The sequence below is a fragment of the Orcinus orca genome, chromosome 19 (assembly GCF_937001465.1).
Source record: "Orcinus orca chromosome 19, mOrcOrc1.1, whole genome shotgun sequence".
NCBI lineage: Eukaryota > Metazoa > Chordata > Mammalia > Artiodactyla > Delphinidae > Orcinus > Orcinus orca.
Genome location: NC_064577.1, coordinates 54,790,097 through 54,807,789, shown reverse-complemented (window position 1 = coordinate 54,807,789; position 17,693 = coordinate 54,790,097). Strand labels below are relative to the sequence as shown.

The window sequence follows — 17,693 nt, the reverse complement described above, 5'->3', positions numbered from 1 at the left end:
TGACAATGGAAGCAGGGTCAGAGATATGTTGTGTTGCTGACTTGGAAGATGGAGGCCACAAGCCATGGAATGTGGGTGGCCTTTAAAAGCTGGAAAAGCAAGGAAACGGATTCTCCCCTAGAGCCTCCAGAACGAAATTTTGCCTTGCCAACCTCTTGATTTGAGCCAGTGAGAACCGTGGCGGACTTCTGAGCTACAGAACAGTTAGCCAGTAAATTAGCATTGTTTTAAGCCACTACATTCGTGGTCATTTGTTACTGCACCAAGAGAAAACTAATACAGGAAGTTAGAAGTGGAGGAGAGAGGGTGATGCTTATGATGGACCTAGAATGTGTCAGGCATAAAACTAGGGGATTTATATGTTTTCTCTCTTAACACTATCGAGGAAGGTCTTACATGTTTTCTAGATTGGGAAACAGACTCAGAGTTTAAGTAACTTTCCCAGAGACATAGAAGTAACCCAGTTAGTGCCTGGGCAATACGGAATTTCAGACCAGGTCCGTGAAGCTGATACAAAAAGATAGTGACCATGGTCTGCATCTAAGCCTGAGATCTACTATTGTGTGACCTTGGATAGGGCACTGGGACTCTCTTAGCCTCAATTTCTTCAATTGCCACATGATGTGAAAAGTTTAAGACTGCTGGAGAAGCAGGTGTCACACAAATAATTTTTATTCATACTGAATAAAGGTTTTATGAATTTTATGATAAATTATTTAAAAATGCTTTAGAGATAGAATCTATGATCATTGAATTAATCAGTCAATACATCTTTAATTATTTCATCTTGTAAAGCTAAAGACCTCTTTTCAGGTGGTCTCATTTAATCTAACCCAAAGCCTCCATATATATTGTTGAAACCAACCCATATAATAGAGCCTCAGAGAGGAATATAACATAATGGTAAAATTCCCAGAAGTCAGATTTGGATCCAGATGCTGGCTCTAACATTTATCAGTTTTATGACCTGGAGTAAGTTATTTCACCTCTCTCAGTGTTAGCTTCCTCATATATAAAATGAGGATAAGAAATATAACTGTCTCTCCTTTAAAATATAAATATATATAATATAAATATATAAAATATAAACATAATATAAATATGTAAATTAGGATATATAATATTTACAAAATATAAGTATAAAATAAGGTTCTAACAAACAGTTAAGCCCATTTATTCACAAGTCCAAGGTGGCACCATTAGAAGCAATCAGTATGTAAAGTTCATGAGAGAACTGTAAAGGTTGATGGCATATATGGTTTTTATCCCATAATTTTTTACTGTAATTGAAGGTTTCTGTGTTATAGCACTCACTCTCAAGTGGCTTTTGCACTTAGCATTATGGAGTCAATAATACTGACAAAATACCTCAAGAGTTTAAAGATGATCTCATGTGGAACCCCTCCAAGTCCCCAGTTTTGTGATGCTCAGTTTTCTAATATCATATGTATATTTATAGCTTTATATTTTTAGTGTAATCAGCTTAACTTTGATAGAAAAATAATATTAGGATAAGTATAAAATAAGTTGAAGTTGTATGTTTCAAATAATTTTAGGTTTTTTTTTAAGATTTCAAATTTGGCAATTAAAAAAATACATTTAGTTAGATGTTTATTAAACTTATTTTATTGTATAAATTAAATGAAAGCCTTATAACTTGTATTACAATTCTTACCATTTTAGTAAGAACATTAAAATTTTAAACATCTTCTACATTTCATGCACTTCTACTCATTAAGTGGGAATTTAATATGGAAACTTTGGCAATGGTCTTGCAAACTTGCTTCTAATTAAATTTAGTTTCCATTAATCTATATTCTGACAGTCTTTTGATTACTAACATATTTCAAGTAGCCTGAAAATAATATTTATTGCCTGCTTTTTGTATTTTAGAAAGACAAGCTCTTTGGTTTGTAAAAAGTTGTACATATATTTAATGGGAAAGTAATAGTCATGGCTTCATCTTGAAATACTCTCTTGAAGTCATTTAGAGTAACACTAGCTGCTGTTACAAACCCTGCTTTTCAGTGGCTTAACACTCACACACTAGTCAGTGCGGGAATCCCTGGTCGATGGGTGGCTTTTCTTTTCTTTGGGTAGTGATTTTGAGACCCCAGCTCCTTCCAGTTCATGGCTCTGCCATCCCCTAGGGCCTCTGAGTTCTCTGCGTTCAGTTATGGATGAGGCGTGAGAACAGAGAAGGCATTCCAGCGCTGTTCTTGAAAACCCCTGGTCCACAAGACGTAAACATCAACTCTCTCCCCTTCCACTGGTGGGAATTAGTTACATGCTCACATAAGGATGTAGGGGGAGCTGAGAAATGTAGTCTCTGCCTGGGAGCAGCCTCCTGATAACAACTCCACAGTGTGGAATGGAGAACATAAATTTTGGTGGACACTGCCAAAGGGGGTATATGAGAATGTACAAATACACCAACTAAAGAATTTTATAAAATTGCTTATTATTATCTAATAGTCCAGTGTCTAGGCACCAGTGTCAGTAGGACATGTTCTTAGAGGTCTTCTGAATTTTTTTATTCTATCACAATCCAAAACAGCATCAATTTTTAAAAGTTACCCAAAGCTATAGTCTGAGACCATAGAAACATTTTCTTTTTTTGAAAAATGTATCACCTTTGGACTTGGTATGTTTTTGCCTCTGTACAATAATTGACAGCAATCTAAGCCTGTGTATATTACTTCAAAAAATAGAATTCATATTTTTTCAGGACTTTTCAGCGTTCATTTTTTACAAGTCTAGTGATGTAATTTTTTTCCAATATTATGCATAAGTAATATATTACTGTAGCTTTAGATTCTTGTAACATAATGTACTATCTAGGCCTAAAGATTTTTTAATTAATTGGATTATTTAATTGCAAAATATATCTGATATGTTTTTTATAGAGAATGCCATAAATATAGAATAGAAATAAAATTTGTCTTCAAGAATGTAAAGATTTGAATGGGATCCTGCTAATGTTTGATCAGAGCCTCACTGGATTTCCAAATGCCTAATTACAAAATTCTCAAAGTATTCTGTGATATTTACAGAATTCATTAATGGGAAATACTCATTTTGATTTTAGGAGTATATTTCCAAAGTTATGTAAGAGGGAACTCTTTATATATCTGTGGAAATAAACTGCTTGCAATTTTCTCTTAAACATGTTTTGGAATGGATATTTTCTATTACTAATCTGTAGTCATTCTCATAACCAGTGTCTGACAAGATTACATGCTGCCTCACCAAGGTTTGGTGACTTTTTTATAGTTTTATTGACATGGTTCACTTTCTGTTCTTCCCTTCTGATTTGTTTTCAATTGGGAATATTTCTTATTAAATCTTTTATTTTCATTACTACTTGAAGTTTATGGCCAGTTGTAAAATTTTTCAGTGATTCCAAGTACTGATACCAGAAACATTTTGGATTAACATATTTATTTGTCTTTATTTTCTGGCTCATATGAATATTATATACATAAGATTACCCTGCTCTCTGTAAAAAAAGGACATTGTAAGTTAATTACTTTGGCTTATTATTCTGCAGCTTTATCTTAAATAGATAATATATGCAATCTTGCTAAATTCACAATAACATATAAATAGTATCATTTACAATGGAAGATTAACAAAAGAACCTCTTTCTTCATCACAGACTATTATAAGAATGAATCTCTACAAAACGAGTGTTCTTTTTGTCTTTAAACCACTTTTCTCTTAACTGGCTGTCCTAAATTTTCATTTAGGAAGAAAGCATTTTGCATGCTAGGAGGTAAGAAACATAAGGAAGGTAATTATAATGGAATTTAAATAATTCACTTACATTTCTTTGGCAATAAAATAAAGCATGTTCTCTTAGGGTTTATTTTTTTATAAGTGCTAAAATATGTCTTTCAAATTACTAATATTATAAAAGAAACCACACAACACTGTCATCTCCCCAGCTCAAATATTACTGTTTTCCAACAGCAGATTTGGCAGTCATTCAGAGGCAAGTAGTATTAGGCTTTTTAGATTTTCAAATATATCTGAACTGCTGTTGATTGCTCCCCAAATCAGGTCAGATACACTCTCTGCAGGAACATTTCCCAGAGGTACTGTATGTTCAAATGGAAGATTTTCATGTTTCACAGACAGCCTCATTTATTTTCCAGACCTCTAAATTTTTCATACTAAGTAGCAGCATCTCACTTTGTGAACAATGGGGTCTTTATTAATTAAACAGAGTCAACAGGGTTGATTTATTCTCTCTCTTCTCAGTTGAATTACCAAGCACACAAATCAGAGAGGAAATATTTCTAATAGTAGAATGTTCTCCAAGCCAGTAAATCTGGGATTATCTCATCATACCGATTATGTCAAAGCTCTTTAGTCACCAAGCTCACCAGGACATAAAATTGAATCGTATACACACAAATGGCCCCGTTCCAGCATCACAGGAAGAATTCCAAGTTTTACTTACAATATTCAGAAAGCCCTAATTATTAACAAAAAACAAAAAAACAGCCATGATCATTATTGAATATCTACTCTTCACCAGGCACTTTACATGCATTACCTGTGTTTTAGAAGCATTGGTTCTGGATGTGTTTTATTTTTTCTAGTGATTGGCTATTGTATTTGCATGTTTGGCGCTAAGGTGTGTGTTTTTCAATTGTGTACAGAGAAGTGTATTATGAACATAAGATTAACCAATTAATATTTTATGGTATTATTTTGTATTTGGAGAAAGATCAGATGTTGATTTGTTGATTAAAAAGTGCCAAATGGGGCTTCCCTGGTGGCGCAGAGGTTGGGAGTCCGTCTGCCAGTGTGGGGGACACGGGTTCGTGCCCCGGCCCGGGAGGATCCCACATGCCGCGGAGCGGCTGGGCCCGTGAGCCATGGCCGCTGAGCCTGAGCGTCCGGAGCCTGTGCTCTGCAAGGGGTGAGGCCCCAGCAGTGAGAGGCCCGCGTACCGCAAAAAAAAAAAAAAAAAGTGCCAAATGAAGTTTGCTGTCAAGGATGACTTTCTGGCAGAACTTTCTAATATTCATTGTTCAGAGTCTATAACTACATTTTCTTCTTAAACATTTTACTTTTGCTTATTTTATATTATCAATTCAGTAGAATGTCCATATATGGGCAGTTATAATATTTCAAACATGAGAATTTTTTTTAAGTCACATAAGAAAGTGTGTACCCAACCTTACCCCTCAGGTAATTAATTGTGCCTGTTTTTCTTCCTTTCCAGCCTCCCCAGTTAAGGAGCATTGTAGGGGAGGAAGGATTTATAATAATCTAAATTAAAGTCTCTTCTTTGGATTAACATATTATAAATGTGCTGATAAACAGTAAAGTAAATATACTAAGATATCCCATCAAGTTTTTTCCTTTCAGTTTTAAACAGGTACGTTGTACGGGACAATGTGTCCTCATTTCCCCTTGCAGTGGTATTCTAGCCCTCTGTGTTACACTCACTGGTAATTCTTTAAAACCACTTTCAATTTAGGCAGCTTTCCAGCTTTACAAAAGCCTTGAAATGAAGTTAACCTGTGCAGAATCAAATGCTTTGTAAGTTTAGCCTGCATAATAAGAAATCGCACTAAACCATTTTAAAGAGGTAATAGTAACATGGATTACTGTCAAGAGAATAACTATTCTTTGTATCACTTAACCACACTCTGAGGTTTTGAAACTATGAAGATATCTGGGCCTTGCCACCTCTACCTCCATCTTAAACAACTTAAGTGCATTTACTCTATCGTGAAACTATAAGTGATCTTCTTCCATGGAAAGCTCCATTTTCAATATTTAAACAGAAGAGTGGAACAATTTGTTTTGGGGGATAGGGATAGAATTTAGAATATAGGACTGAAAACAAACCAAATCTAGTAATAACAGTGAAACTGACCATTGGTACTAAGTGCAACATTTCAGTTATTGTCATCAACAGGCACTAAAGTAAGTGCCTCTTTGTGACAGATCCCAAATTGTGCTCAAAGGCACACTCGTCCCATGCGTGCTAATAGGGCATGTTAGTTTGAGTAATATTATAAACTCTTGGAGAGTCGTAAGACACATTAGTATATTTAGGGCTCTGGGAAATCCTACAGTAAAAAAAAACCTACTTAACTATGTTTAAACTAGTGTATCTCAAAGTTATTTGACCATAGAATTCTCTTCTTCACATAATATGTATTAAAAACCCTTATAACACACTTCAGAAATGTTATTCTGTAATATTTTAGGAAGTAGGAGATACTTTGAGATCCACAATCTTATTTGATCCTCATAAGTGCCAACCCTCAGATGGACTTGATCTAAGACATGATGCTTCTCTGAGGTTGAGTTTGGGTAGGATGGGGGCAGGGGAAACTGATCTAGGATGGATAGGGCAGCGAGGTAAGCCAGGGCTAGAACAAGGATCCAAGGAGAAGGAATAAGTCATCCTATTCCAGAAGCTGTCTGTCCAGGACTCAGGAGCTGGGCAGATAGTGGTGGATTTAGGTGAGTCATCCAGCTGAAGGCTGGGAGTTGGATACTAGATCTAAAAAACACCATGCATCAGGTAGGGGCACAAGTAGTGATGTTTCACCAGTTCCTGAACATGCCCCATATGTTTGTATGTCCTTCCTTACCTCTGCTTGTGTTCTTCCCCGAAACGCCTAGTTACTTGTTCTGAGAATATGTTTGGTACCATAGACTCAGAGATAAGAAACAGCTCCTGCCCTAAAGGAGCTTTGTATGCAGTACAAAGGCCTAAAAATAAACAGGCATTTGTAATATGGTATAAGAGATAAGTCCATGGGCACAGATTGGAGGAATCTAGAGGGAGATTTGGTTCTTTAGAATTAGTTTGAGTTAGCTGAATAAACAAGATGGGAAGGGGGAAGATTGTAGCAGAGAAGAAAGTATTGTTGAGGCAGGTAAGAAACAAGGTATTTCGTACTATGGAATATGTATTTTATCCAGAAGGCATTAGTTGGCACTGAATTTTTAGCAGGTGAGCAGCAGTGTATGATCTGTCATTTAGGAAGATCTCTTGGCTGGAGTGGAGGATGAATTAAAAAACTAGAACAGAGGCAAAGAGACAAGCTGTTTCAGTGACCCAGGCCATAGCATTGGAAAAGGAGAAAGGAAAAGATTCCAGAGATGTTACAGAAAGACAATCACAGGACTTGCTGATGGATAAAGAAGAGTGAGGAGTCAAAGATGACACATTCTCCTGCATTCTTTTGTTTTTGGTTTTGCTTTTTACCAAAGAATAAAGAAAAAAATGGGTTTTGTTGAACCTAAAAACGTATCTAAGACTTTTAAAAACTATTGGATCCAGTTCCAACTGCTTCCTAATTCAGGAGACTGCAGTAGGGTGGAAGCAGTGTCGCTGGGATCACTGCTTGCATGGTGGGTAGAAGTACAGTCTTTCAGATTGTAATTGTATCCCTTTTTCTTCCCAAGTCACGTAACACAGACTACATCCTGGATGCATCCCGTGATGAGCGCACTGACCCTGTCCTGCTCAGAGGAGAACGAAGAGGATTGCTCCAGAGAACTTCCTGACCAGAAGAATTGATGGTTTTCTGTGGGAAGCTGCGGTCCATGGTCTTCTGGCATCTCCGTCGACGTGGAGGACTCTGACACGTGACATCTAAAATAGGAGTAAACCACACACTATTTAGTGAAGTGAAATGGAGATTGGATTTAAGCTATTTTTGTAAAACTTTCTGATATAACTGTATACATTTACAAAATTAATTGCCACTACAGTAGTTCTTTAGGAATAATCTAGTCCTGTTTTTGAAATCATATGTAATTAGATTTTATAATATATATAATTTTTCATATGTAATTATGTAATTTTATAGTTAGTTCTTTATAGAATATCAGACACAGTGGTTTTTATAATTAAGACACATTGAAAATTACGTGAACATAGTGAAACACTTCATTTATTTGGTAATTCACTAATCTCTTATATGCGTACCTTAGGAAAGTGATTTAAGCAAGCTTTTCCACAGGCCACTGGATATATAGCTTACATCTTTATGATGCTTTCTAATTTACAAAATGCTTTTCAGACCCTGTTTTGTGTAAACCATACAACACGCCTGTGAGGCAACTCCACTGGGTATTTTTCAGTTAGGAAAAGAGCAGTTCAGAGAAATAAAGCACCTTGTCCTGGAGCTGAGGCTCACACCCTCACCTTCCGATTCCATGTCCAGGCCCCTTTGCCCCACACCCTGCTGTCCCTGCAGAGGCAGGTCGCAGCCCGACACACAGGGTCGCATATCTCTGTTGATGCAGCTGAGCTCCACAGCTGTGTACCCCCGGGGCCACAGAGACTCAGAGGGCACTTGTTCATTCAAACATGGGCCCCACCCAACCTCATGGTTCTCCTATAAACCCTTCCCCCAAACACTCACCAAGCAGGGGCATGGCTTTGTGATGTTGATTCAATGGGCTTCTTTCAGCAGCTCACATTTTTCTCAAGTAAAGGGACCGACTCCCTCTTGGGATTTGCCCTGCTGGGTTGTCCTTGCCAGAGGGAGTGTTGAGGGGAGCTGATGAATAGAGGGGCATCCGGAATCTATGTATCAAAAGAGACATCCTTGAACTCCTCTGCTGTGCATTCCAGACTGACCTCATTATTGCTGATATCAGCCTCCAGACCGATTATGCTTCCGATCTTATTTCATCTTATTGTAAGAATGCTACTAGACAGTTTTTGGAAGGAATGAGCCATTGACTTGGAGTGCTAAAGATTTTCTCTCCGTTTAATGATTTAAACCTGGGGCTGGGAAGTTGGGGTGGGGGGTGGGCAGGGAGGAGGAAGTCATTTTAAATGCTCTGGGCATTAAGTACCAGCTGAATAACAAAAAGGGACTTATCCTTACGCAGTGTTATTATATAGTTAGGTGATGTACTGTACTGAGGAAGCAGTGAGCAAGAATCATTAATTAATCAGAATACTGTTCCCAAACCATCCGTGATAACACAGAGACGTTACCGTGTCTGTCTGGCCTCCTCTTCTCCCCACCACCACCACTGCTCTTCTTCCTTTCCCTCCTCTCCTCACTCCCTTCTCTCTTTCTCTCTCTCCTGCCCTCCCCACCTCTGAAATACAAGTAAGAAAAAGGAACTCAGAGCTTTGAGGATCACTTGACTCAGTGATTTTCAAACATCTTTCGGTGAAAAAGACTCATTTTTCAAATGAATTCTTAAGCAGAATCTCAATATTTGTAACAGATTTTTTTTTTAAATATTGCTGTCCTGCTTCAAACAAGATGGAGGCCCAATTAAAACAGCCCCCAGCACTGCTATGCAAACCTAAAACTCCTTAGAATATAGTGTCAGAACCATCCATTGTAACCATTTATATACATGAGTAAACTGAGATCCTGAGAGCTCACACAGTGAGGTCAAACTTAGACCTAGATCTTGAGTCTCCTAGTCTACTACATTGCATATGGTATATTATATAGATCTATGTGGTAAATATATGTGTACATTATGCTCATGCACACATTCCTGAATATATGTAGGATTTATAATTTATGTCTTGAATGATAACATAAGTCAAATCCAGGCTGATAGGTAGTCATTAGCCCTGAGAAAAGTTTCAGAATGGCTGGAGAAACTTGTGTTTCCTCTGACAGCTCTTTGAATATTAGGAAGCTGCAGGGAGACAAGTTTTGAGAGAAGGCCCTGAAGGAGCTCTTTCCTTGTGTCCCCCAGAGGTGAGTGAGATTCTCAAACACACCAGGTTACTTTTATAAATTACTATCTATAATTATGAAAGTACAGACTATTTGTGGTTGCCAAATTAATGGTATGAAGTGTCCCTCCCCTTCCTGGGAGTGTTTTTCTAATTTGTTTCTAGTGAGGAAGACACAGAAGATGCTCAAGTCACTTGGCATCAAGATCCTCAGGAAGCAGTTCACTGGCGGACGCCTCATAGGTTAACTTTACCATTTGGTGCCACTTTCCTTCCTGCTTCCTAATCGAATACCTAATGGAAAAGGCCTGCAAAAACCGTAATGAAATTATTTATTGGGCATTTTGTACCATACATTCGTGACGGATAATTTGCATGTATTATTTCATTATCTTCTTAAAACAACCCCATGAGGTAGAAACTATGATCATCTTCATTTTGTAAACAAGTTTAGGATTAGAGAGAGTTGCTGATCTTTGCCTCAGGGTGATTTATCACCTACGTGTGGAAACTGGGGCTCAAGGCAAGTCTTGCAGGGCCCATTCTCTTAAACCACTGCAGAGCCAGTTAGAGCCATTGTGTGTGACACTGGCGGCAGAGCTGGGGTCCGGGGGTCAGTTTTACAAAGAGGCAGATTCAAGTTCAGTGTGCTAAGGAACTTCCTCGTAGTCAGAACACATCAGGAAAGAATTCCCCAGGAGTAAGTGGAAACCATGTCCCAGGAAGTGTTCTGTCAGGCTGAACTCCTTACTGCAAGACTGTTGCTGAGGAGTTCAGGGTCTGAACTGGCTGGACCATTTGAGCACTGACTGAGATTTCTTCCTCTTTATGCTTCTGTGACCTCTGAACCCACAGATGAATGCCCCAAGAGATGCTCAAAGAAACATATGGTGGGGAGTCATTAAGAATCCTTATTCAATGCAAGTAGAATCCCCCAATTATTTCAGAGTGAGTTGACATTTATATAGCCCATCTTTCTTTAAGTCAACTCTATTGTTGTGGTCATTGTAAACTCTTCTCTGTTGACCCACTGACTCAGATTGTAGGATCTAGAAATCTCAATGTTCTTACATGCTTCCATCTCACTTTACTAAAGAGTGACCTGGCTTAGCCTTCCTTCTGTATTTAATCTCAGAATATTGACCGAGCACCAATGAGCCAAGCACAGTACTAGGCACTATGGTGAAGTAGGGCAAAAGCCGACCATTTCCTGGCGTCTACTTACTGTTGGCTGAGAAGTTAAAAGCTTCTCAGGTAGTCAGAATTGAATAGCTTCTCTTTAATTTTTTTATTTTAAAAATAATCTATTTCCATTAAAAAAAGAATCAAGTAGTATGGAATTGAATAAAGTCAAAAGATAGCCTATCTCACTTTCCCAAGGTAGCTATAACTAATACTTTCATGAGAATTTTTACTCAAAGGAAATCATACTGTTAAGTATCTTTCTTTTGACTTAATATATTATGGTCATTTTTTTCATGGTGATACATAGATTAATGTTATACCTCAAATGTCTCCATAAAATATCACTACCCAAATAACACCTAATTTCTGTAGCCAACAATCTATTGATGAGCACTTAGACTAATTTAAATTGTCAGGCTTCCCTAGTGGCGCAGTTGTTGAGAGTCCGCCTGCCGATGCAGGGGACACGGGTTCGTACCCCGGTCCAGGAAGATCCCACATGCCGCGGAGCAGCTGGGCCCGTGAGCCGTGGTTGCTGAGCCTGCGCGTCTGGAGCCTGTGCTCCGCATGGGGAGAGGCCACAACAGTGAGAGGCCCGCGTACCGCAAAAAAAATAAATAAATAAAATAAATAAATAAAAATTAAAAAAATAAAAATAAATTGTCTTCTGTTACTAACAATGCCACAGTGAACATTCTCATATTCATTAAATCCTTTTCCTCATACATCTGTGTACTCTTATGCCAGTATGTCTATAGTGAGGATACATTCATAAAAGTAAATTACTACGTCAAAGTTATGTTCATTTTAATTTTGGTATAAATTCACAAATTCTCCTCCATAAAAATAGGACCAATTTACACTACCAGCAATAGTGTGTAAGAGCTTTTCTTCTCTATATTATAGAACAATTTTTTAGTCGAAAGACTGCCAATAACTTTTCTGATTGTTTTTGTCCTTAGAGTAATCCTTTTTCCATCATTATCTAAAGACCTGAATTTTTTCATCATTGGGTTTTAGTTGTCCCTTGACAGCAGAGGCTGACTCTGTATATAGGGGAGTCTAGCAGTGACCAATTCACTGTATGTCAAACACGTAATTACTGTCATCTTTTTATTTGAAAGTATTGACCTCTCCTACTTTATATATAATGGTGGTGAGGACCAACTTTTATTTTTTTATTTTATTTTTTTTAATATCTTTATTGGAGTATAATTGCTTTACAATGGTGTGTTAGTTTCTGCTTTATAACAAAGTGCATCAGCTGTACGTATACATATATCCCCATATCTCCTCCCTCTTGCGTCTCCCTCCTATCCTCCCTATCGCACCCCTCTAGGTGGTCACAAAGTACAGAGCTGATCTCCCTGTGCTATGCGGCCTTGGTAAAGTGCAAAGCACGATACAAATGCACTTTGAGCCTTGGTTTCCCCATCTCTGTGAGGGGATAATATTCCCCTGACTCTTCCCAAACCAGTTCAGCTCAGCAACCATTTCCTGAGCACCTGCGAGATGCCAGACAAGATGCAAGGTCTTGAAGATAACACACTGAGTAGTTCTGATTCCCAAATCAAGAAGCTCATAGTCTAAAACCCTTTTTTCCTTTCTTTCCTTTTTTCTCAAAAACCTTGTATTTTTCCTTAAAGGAGTGAGAAGTTAGGGGTTTGGTTAATAAGAACACCTGAAGAGAGGCCCTTTATCACTCTCTTAAATTTGAATAATTCCAAAATAATATTAACAACACCCTTTGACTAGAAATAAAAGAAAAGGAACATACTGTATGAAGGGCCTCTCCAATAATAAATTCTAAGCAGCTGTAAAAATACAGAGTCAAATGATACTTTCATAAAGTATTTGCAAAATTAGAAAGTATTATCCTTTTTCTAGGGGGAAATGGACATTTTAATTTTCTCTGCTAAGTAAAATGCAACTATTTCAAAAGTCAACAAACTTGAATTTTACAATATACAGAACAAAAAGAACTAAGCTAACATTAAAACAACTTACATACTTTATTGCATATAAATTTTGAGGATGAAAAGAACTTTAAATAGAATACACCCATGAAACTTAACTTTAGAAATAAAATCCCAAGATGTTTTAACTATAGCTATCCACATGTAATATCATTGTGCCTGCATGATGATTATGTAAATATTAAATGCAGTTCTGTATTTGCTTTCTTCATATGACTTTTTAACATTTAACTAATACTACTTTTTTTTTTTTTTTTTAAAGTTTGAATTTCACTCTCAGCTTACAGGGGTGGTCTGAGGGAAAGTGCAATCAGATCAGTAGCTATGACCCCTCTTCATTCCTGTTCCCCCATCACTAAAATATTATCTGTCACTTTACCCTGTTTATTCCTTATACATTATTTATCAATTTGTAATGATCTATTTGTGTTTTGTCTTCCTTAATAACGGGAGTAAGAATGAGAGTATGTTCCTTGATGACAGGGATTTATCTGTCTCATTCACCATTGTAGGAAGGATCTAGCACCATGGAGGAGGATCTAACACAGTGCCTGTCACATAGTAGGTGTTCAATGCATACTTGCCAAATTGAATGTATAATGTGCTGTCCATAGCTAAGGCTTAGTTCCCACTTTAACTCTCATGCCCTTGTATTCCTTTATTCACTTTAAACACAAGTGCTACCAGATGGCAAACACTGCAAAGTCCTAGAGATACAGTTCAAAACATATGTGATCCTAGCCCCTATGTAATTTATATATATTTTTTTTTTTTTCTTTCTTTCTTTCTTTTCAGTACACGGGCCGCTCACTGTTGTGGCCTCTCCCGTTGCGGAGCACAGGCTGCGGACGCGCAGGCTCAGCGGCCATGGCTCACGGGCCGAGCCATTCCATGGCATGTGGGATCTTCCCGGACTGGGGCACGAACCCGTGTCCCCTGCATCGGCAGGCGGACTCTCAACCACTGCACCACCAGGGAAGCCCGTGATTTATATTTTATGCAAAGGACATTCAACTGAAATTAACCAAAGCTTTTTACACTTATTTTCTTTATTCCCCTTTTTTATTCCATAGCTGAACTTCTAGTCCATTTAATGCTCACTGTCTCAAGAAAGCTGTGTGGCATCAGAAAGCAGAGGAGCACATGCTCTTTTAAGTTTCAAAAGTCTGACTCCTTAGGGAATTGGAAAGGATTCATGATTTAGATCAAAGATCTGAGAGCACATATGATGTGGAAGAGCAAGGCTTTTCTACTCCCTGTCTAGGAAATAATTCCCTTGGCTGTGGGAGAGGAAAAAGAACAAAAATGTTGGTGTGACTCAGAGAAAGGGGCTGGGCCCCACTTCCTGGACCACCTTCTTGGGAGCAGCAAAACACAATTATATGAGTTAGTGTTGAGAGCAGAGGAGACCCATTCCTCACTGTACCCTAGGATGGAAATGATTGCATGCTGTGTATAGGCACAGCCTTGGACAACTTCAGTGAGCTTAGACAACTTCAGTGAGCTTCCTCTAGCCCAGTGTGGTCCAAACTGGAACATCATATTGATTCCCATGAACCCAAAAGGATCACAGGAGTAACAGGAAGACCCACTGGACCTAAATGAAGATTTTTTCTATTCAGTCCACATGGCCTCTCAGTGAAATGCAACTTGGATAGTGACAACAGACCATCTAAACCCAGAGTGCCCTGGCACTAAGTAAGCCTCCCAGAGTTTAGCAATGACTCCCCAGAATGGAGGGAAACTGCAAGTTGACTGAGATTAGTATTGGTCGAGATCACTTATTCCCTACCCCTGATGTCTTCTGGCCTGTCTGCCTCCGCATTCACAGGTAGTAACTGACATGCTTGGTGAGCTTGGGAGAAAGAAAAAGACATGTACTGTTTCTAGAACATTTCTTAATATATTCCCCTTTCTCTGATCCATGCAAACACTGCCTATTTGTTTTTCAGGTCTTTCTCATTTATTACCTGCATAATGGCATGGAGGCAATATACCTTTCTCTCTCTCTACCACACCTGTCCCCATCAACCTACCCACCACACTTCTGTCAGAATTATCTTTCTGAAACACACATCTGATTCTATTGCCCCCTTGCTGCTCTTCAGTTCCTAGCACCTGCCATTAACTGACCCTTTCCTCTCTTCCTCCAGCATCATTTCTCACCCAACAGTCACTCAGATAGACTGTTTTGTCTAGGGAACATCTCCTGCCTCATTCCTTCAGCAGATTCCTTCTCATCCTTCCAAGACACCCCTCGATACACCTCTTCTGTGAAGATCCTAACACATGCTGCTTCCCCCCAGCCAGCACCGGCACTCTAGGTACTATCTCTTGTTCATACCTCTGTCCAGCCCCTCTTCCCACTCGGGGGTGGTGGAGTACGAACTTCCATCCCAAGAGGAGTTGCTGACCTATTTGTCCAGACACCCATTGGGGTACTACATTTATTTACTAATTTATTTCTATCTCGTGAACTGGGTTACTGGGTCATCAAGGCTTGAGGTCTGGTCCTATCCTCTCTTGTGTGCTTCCTGTCTCCATGTGGTAACAAGCATCAGAGCTCTGGTTAAAGCCAACTAGTCCCTCTCACTGTGGCTGTCCCACTCAACATCACAGCTAGGTGAGTAAATCAGGGGAGTTGGGAGGGAAATGGGAAGATAGAAGATTGGCTCAGATAGTCCGTTGTTTCTTATTTATATATTGTTACATTGGGGTATTTTTATCTACAGCCTGGAGGGTGAGAAGGTTAACTGGGAGGAGACATGCTCTAAAATCCTACCCCATCCCCCTATCGCTGCAAACCTTTTAATAAAGCCTCTGTCACACTATACTTGCAATTAATTTGGGCGGGAAAGGGGGGCATGTGTCTCTCCTACTAGACTTTGAGCCCTTTAAGTCAGAGTCCATATCTTATTCTTTACCCCTGTCACAGAACATGGCAGAGTATTGTTCAATAAATACTTACAGATACATTTTAAAAGTGATTCATTGCTTTCAAAAACTCTTTTGGCTGTTTCCTGCTTCTGGCAGAAAAAAACAAAGTGAATGAAAAAGAAAACGAGATGGGAGTTTAAGAACATCTACACCAGCTAGTTCTACTAGAGTTGGAATGATGTAATGGATTTTTCTAGAAGAAGGAAGTGTATGTTGCATAAGTTTGACCACAAAACTCACAGTGTGATTGCAGTGGAAGGGTTGTAAAGCACATACACAAATATTATTGATTTACCCAAGATTTTGAAAAATACAACAGAATGATTTTAGTATGGAAGGGTAGGTAAAGCCTAAAACCAAAATACATGTGCATTTCAATTGTGTTGAACTTCTATTCTTACGGAATAGAAGTGTTGAACTTCTATTCTTACAGGTTAATTAATCATGTTGCTAAAGAGTTGATTTGGTACAAGGGAGTTATGTATTGCCACAGTACTTTGAAGGTGCAGAAATTATCCCATCTATAAGTCCATTGGAATTACTTGTGTGTGCTGTTTCGCAATAGAGAAATACATCTTTCATCAGCAAAATATGGGGTGAGAAAACAGGAAGACAAAACAAATTGGGTGGATAATAAAGTTACCTTGGCATATAGACAGTTCAGGTCAGGCATTTCTCTGAAATGGAATATGAAAAGATGTTTGTGGGGAGATCCTCCTTCTATATGCTGAGTAGTTTTATCAGTCAGGGAAGTAATCCATGCATTAAATCTAATGCCAGCTTTTTATTTTTGTGCAGTGATCACATGAGTTATATATAGTTCTGTGATCACCACTAAAAAATAAAAAGCTGGCACCAAATTAAAGGCATGGATTACTTCTCTGAGTAATGTGTGTGTGCACACACACATACATTTATATGTGTATATGTACACACATACACACTTTAGAGGAATAAGAAATATTTAACAGACTAACGTCTACAGAATTTCAAGAATGTGACGAAATGGTGGCCCCTCACTCACAAATGTAACCCCTACGACGACTCATACTAGGTGAAAAGTCTATGAAGTTATCTCAGTTTTCCCACCGTTGCTAAGATTGTTCATTGATTATATTCCTTCTGTCTCTGAGTAGCATATTCCTGATTAGTATTTCACCAAGTTTAAGACTCTATCAATTATAAGACTTTCCATTATTTTTTCTATCACCAAAAATTGTTTAAAAGCATCTAAAATATGACATAGTACTTTGGATTTTTGTCTTATGTCTTTTTAAGTAAACTTAAGAGCTATTTGAACATAGTTTTTATCATGTATATATATAAAGGAAAATGAAATACAAATAAATTGTGATATTCCTAAAACTTCTGTATATTCAGAGTGGAACTCTTCTGAACCTCTCTTTTAAATCAGAGTTTTCATCCACATTTTTCACAATAACATCCTGCCATCAAAATGAAGCATTTCTTAAAGGACTGTTCCACTACTATCCCTAGGAATTTCTCCCCAGGTCTTGACATCTATTCTGAGTTTTGATGCTGGTACTTTTTTTGATCTTTTCAAAAGGACTTAATAGAAGATTTTTAGACAATAATCAGGATTCATATTCCTTCCTCAAATAGTCGTTAAATGCTTTACTTACTGAAAAGTAAAGTAACAGTCCATTCATACCACAAGAAAAACAACCAAGTTCATGCATGCCCAGGCAAAGACAACTGTATCATTATAGTTGCCTTTTGCAGTTTTGGTGGTATAAGGGTGAACCTAACTGCCTTCCTGGCCAACAGGAAGTGGAAGACATCATGGGTTGTAAGACACACCTTGTCGTATGTTCGGTTCCCCGAGGTGAGAATTTGTTTGAACTAGTGGGGGGAAAAAACATGGTAGGAAAATA

At 38.2% G+C, this 17,693-nt stretch overlaps 1 protein-coding gene across 4 annotated transcripts in view; it reads left to right on the top strand.

Moving 5' to 3' along the window:
• The window catches only part of STXBP4 (syntaxin binding protein 4), a 183,367-nt gene extending 175,501 nt beyond the window's left edge, over window positions 1–7,866 (top strand). For 3 of the 4 annotated variants that reach the window (XM_033431784.2, XM_004271799.3, XM_033431782.2), the window contains one exon: window positions 7,444–7,866. In XM_033431784.2, coding sequence (XP_033287675.2) covers window positions 7,444–7,558 — 115 coding nt within the window. In that variant the 3' untranslated portion in view covers window positions 7,559–7,866. The remainder of the gene's footprint in view (window positions 1–7,443) is intronic. The other variant, XR_007473320.1, reaches the window with a different exon arrangement.
• Window positions 7,867–17,693: the final 9,827 nt, after the last annotated feature.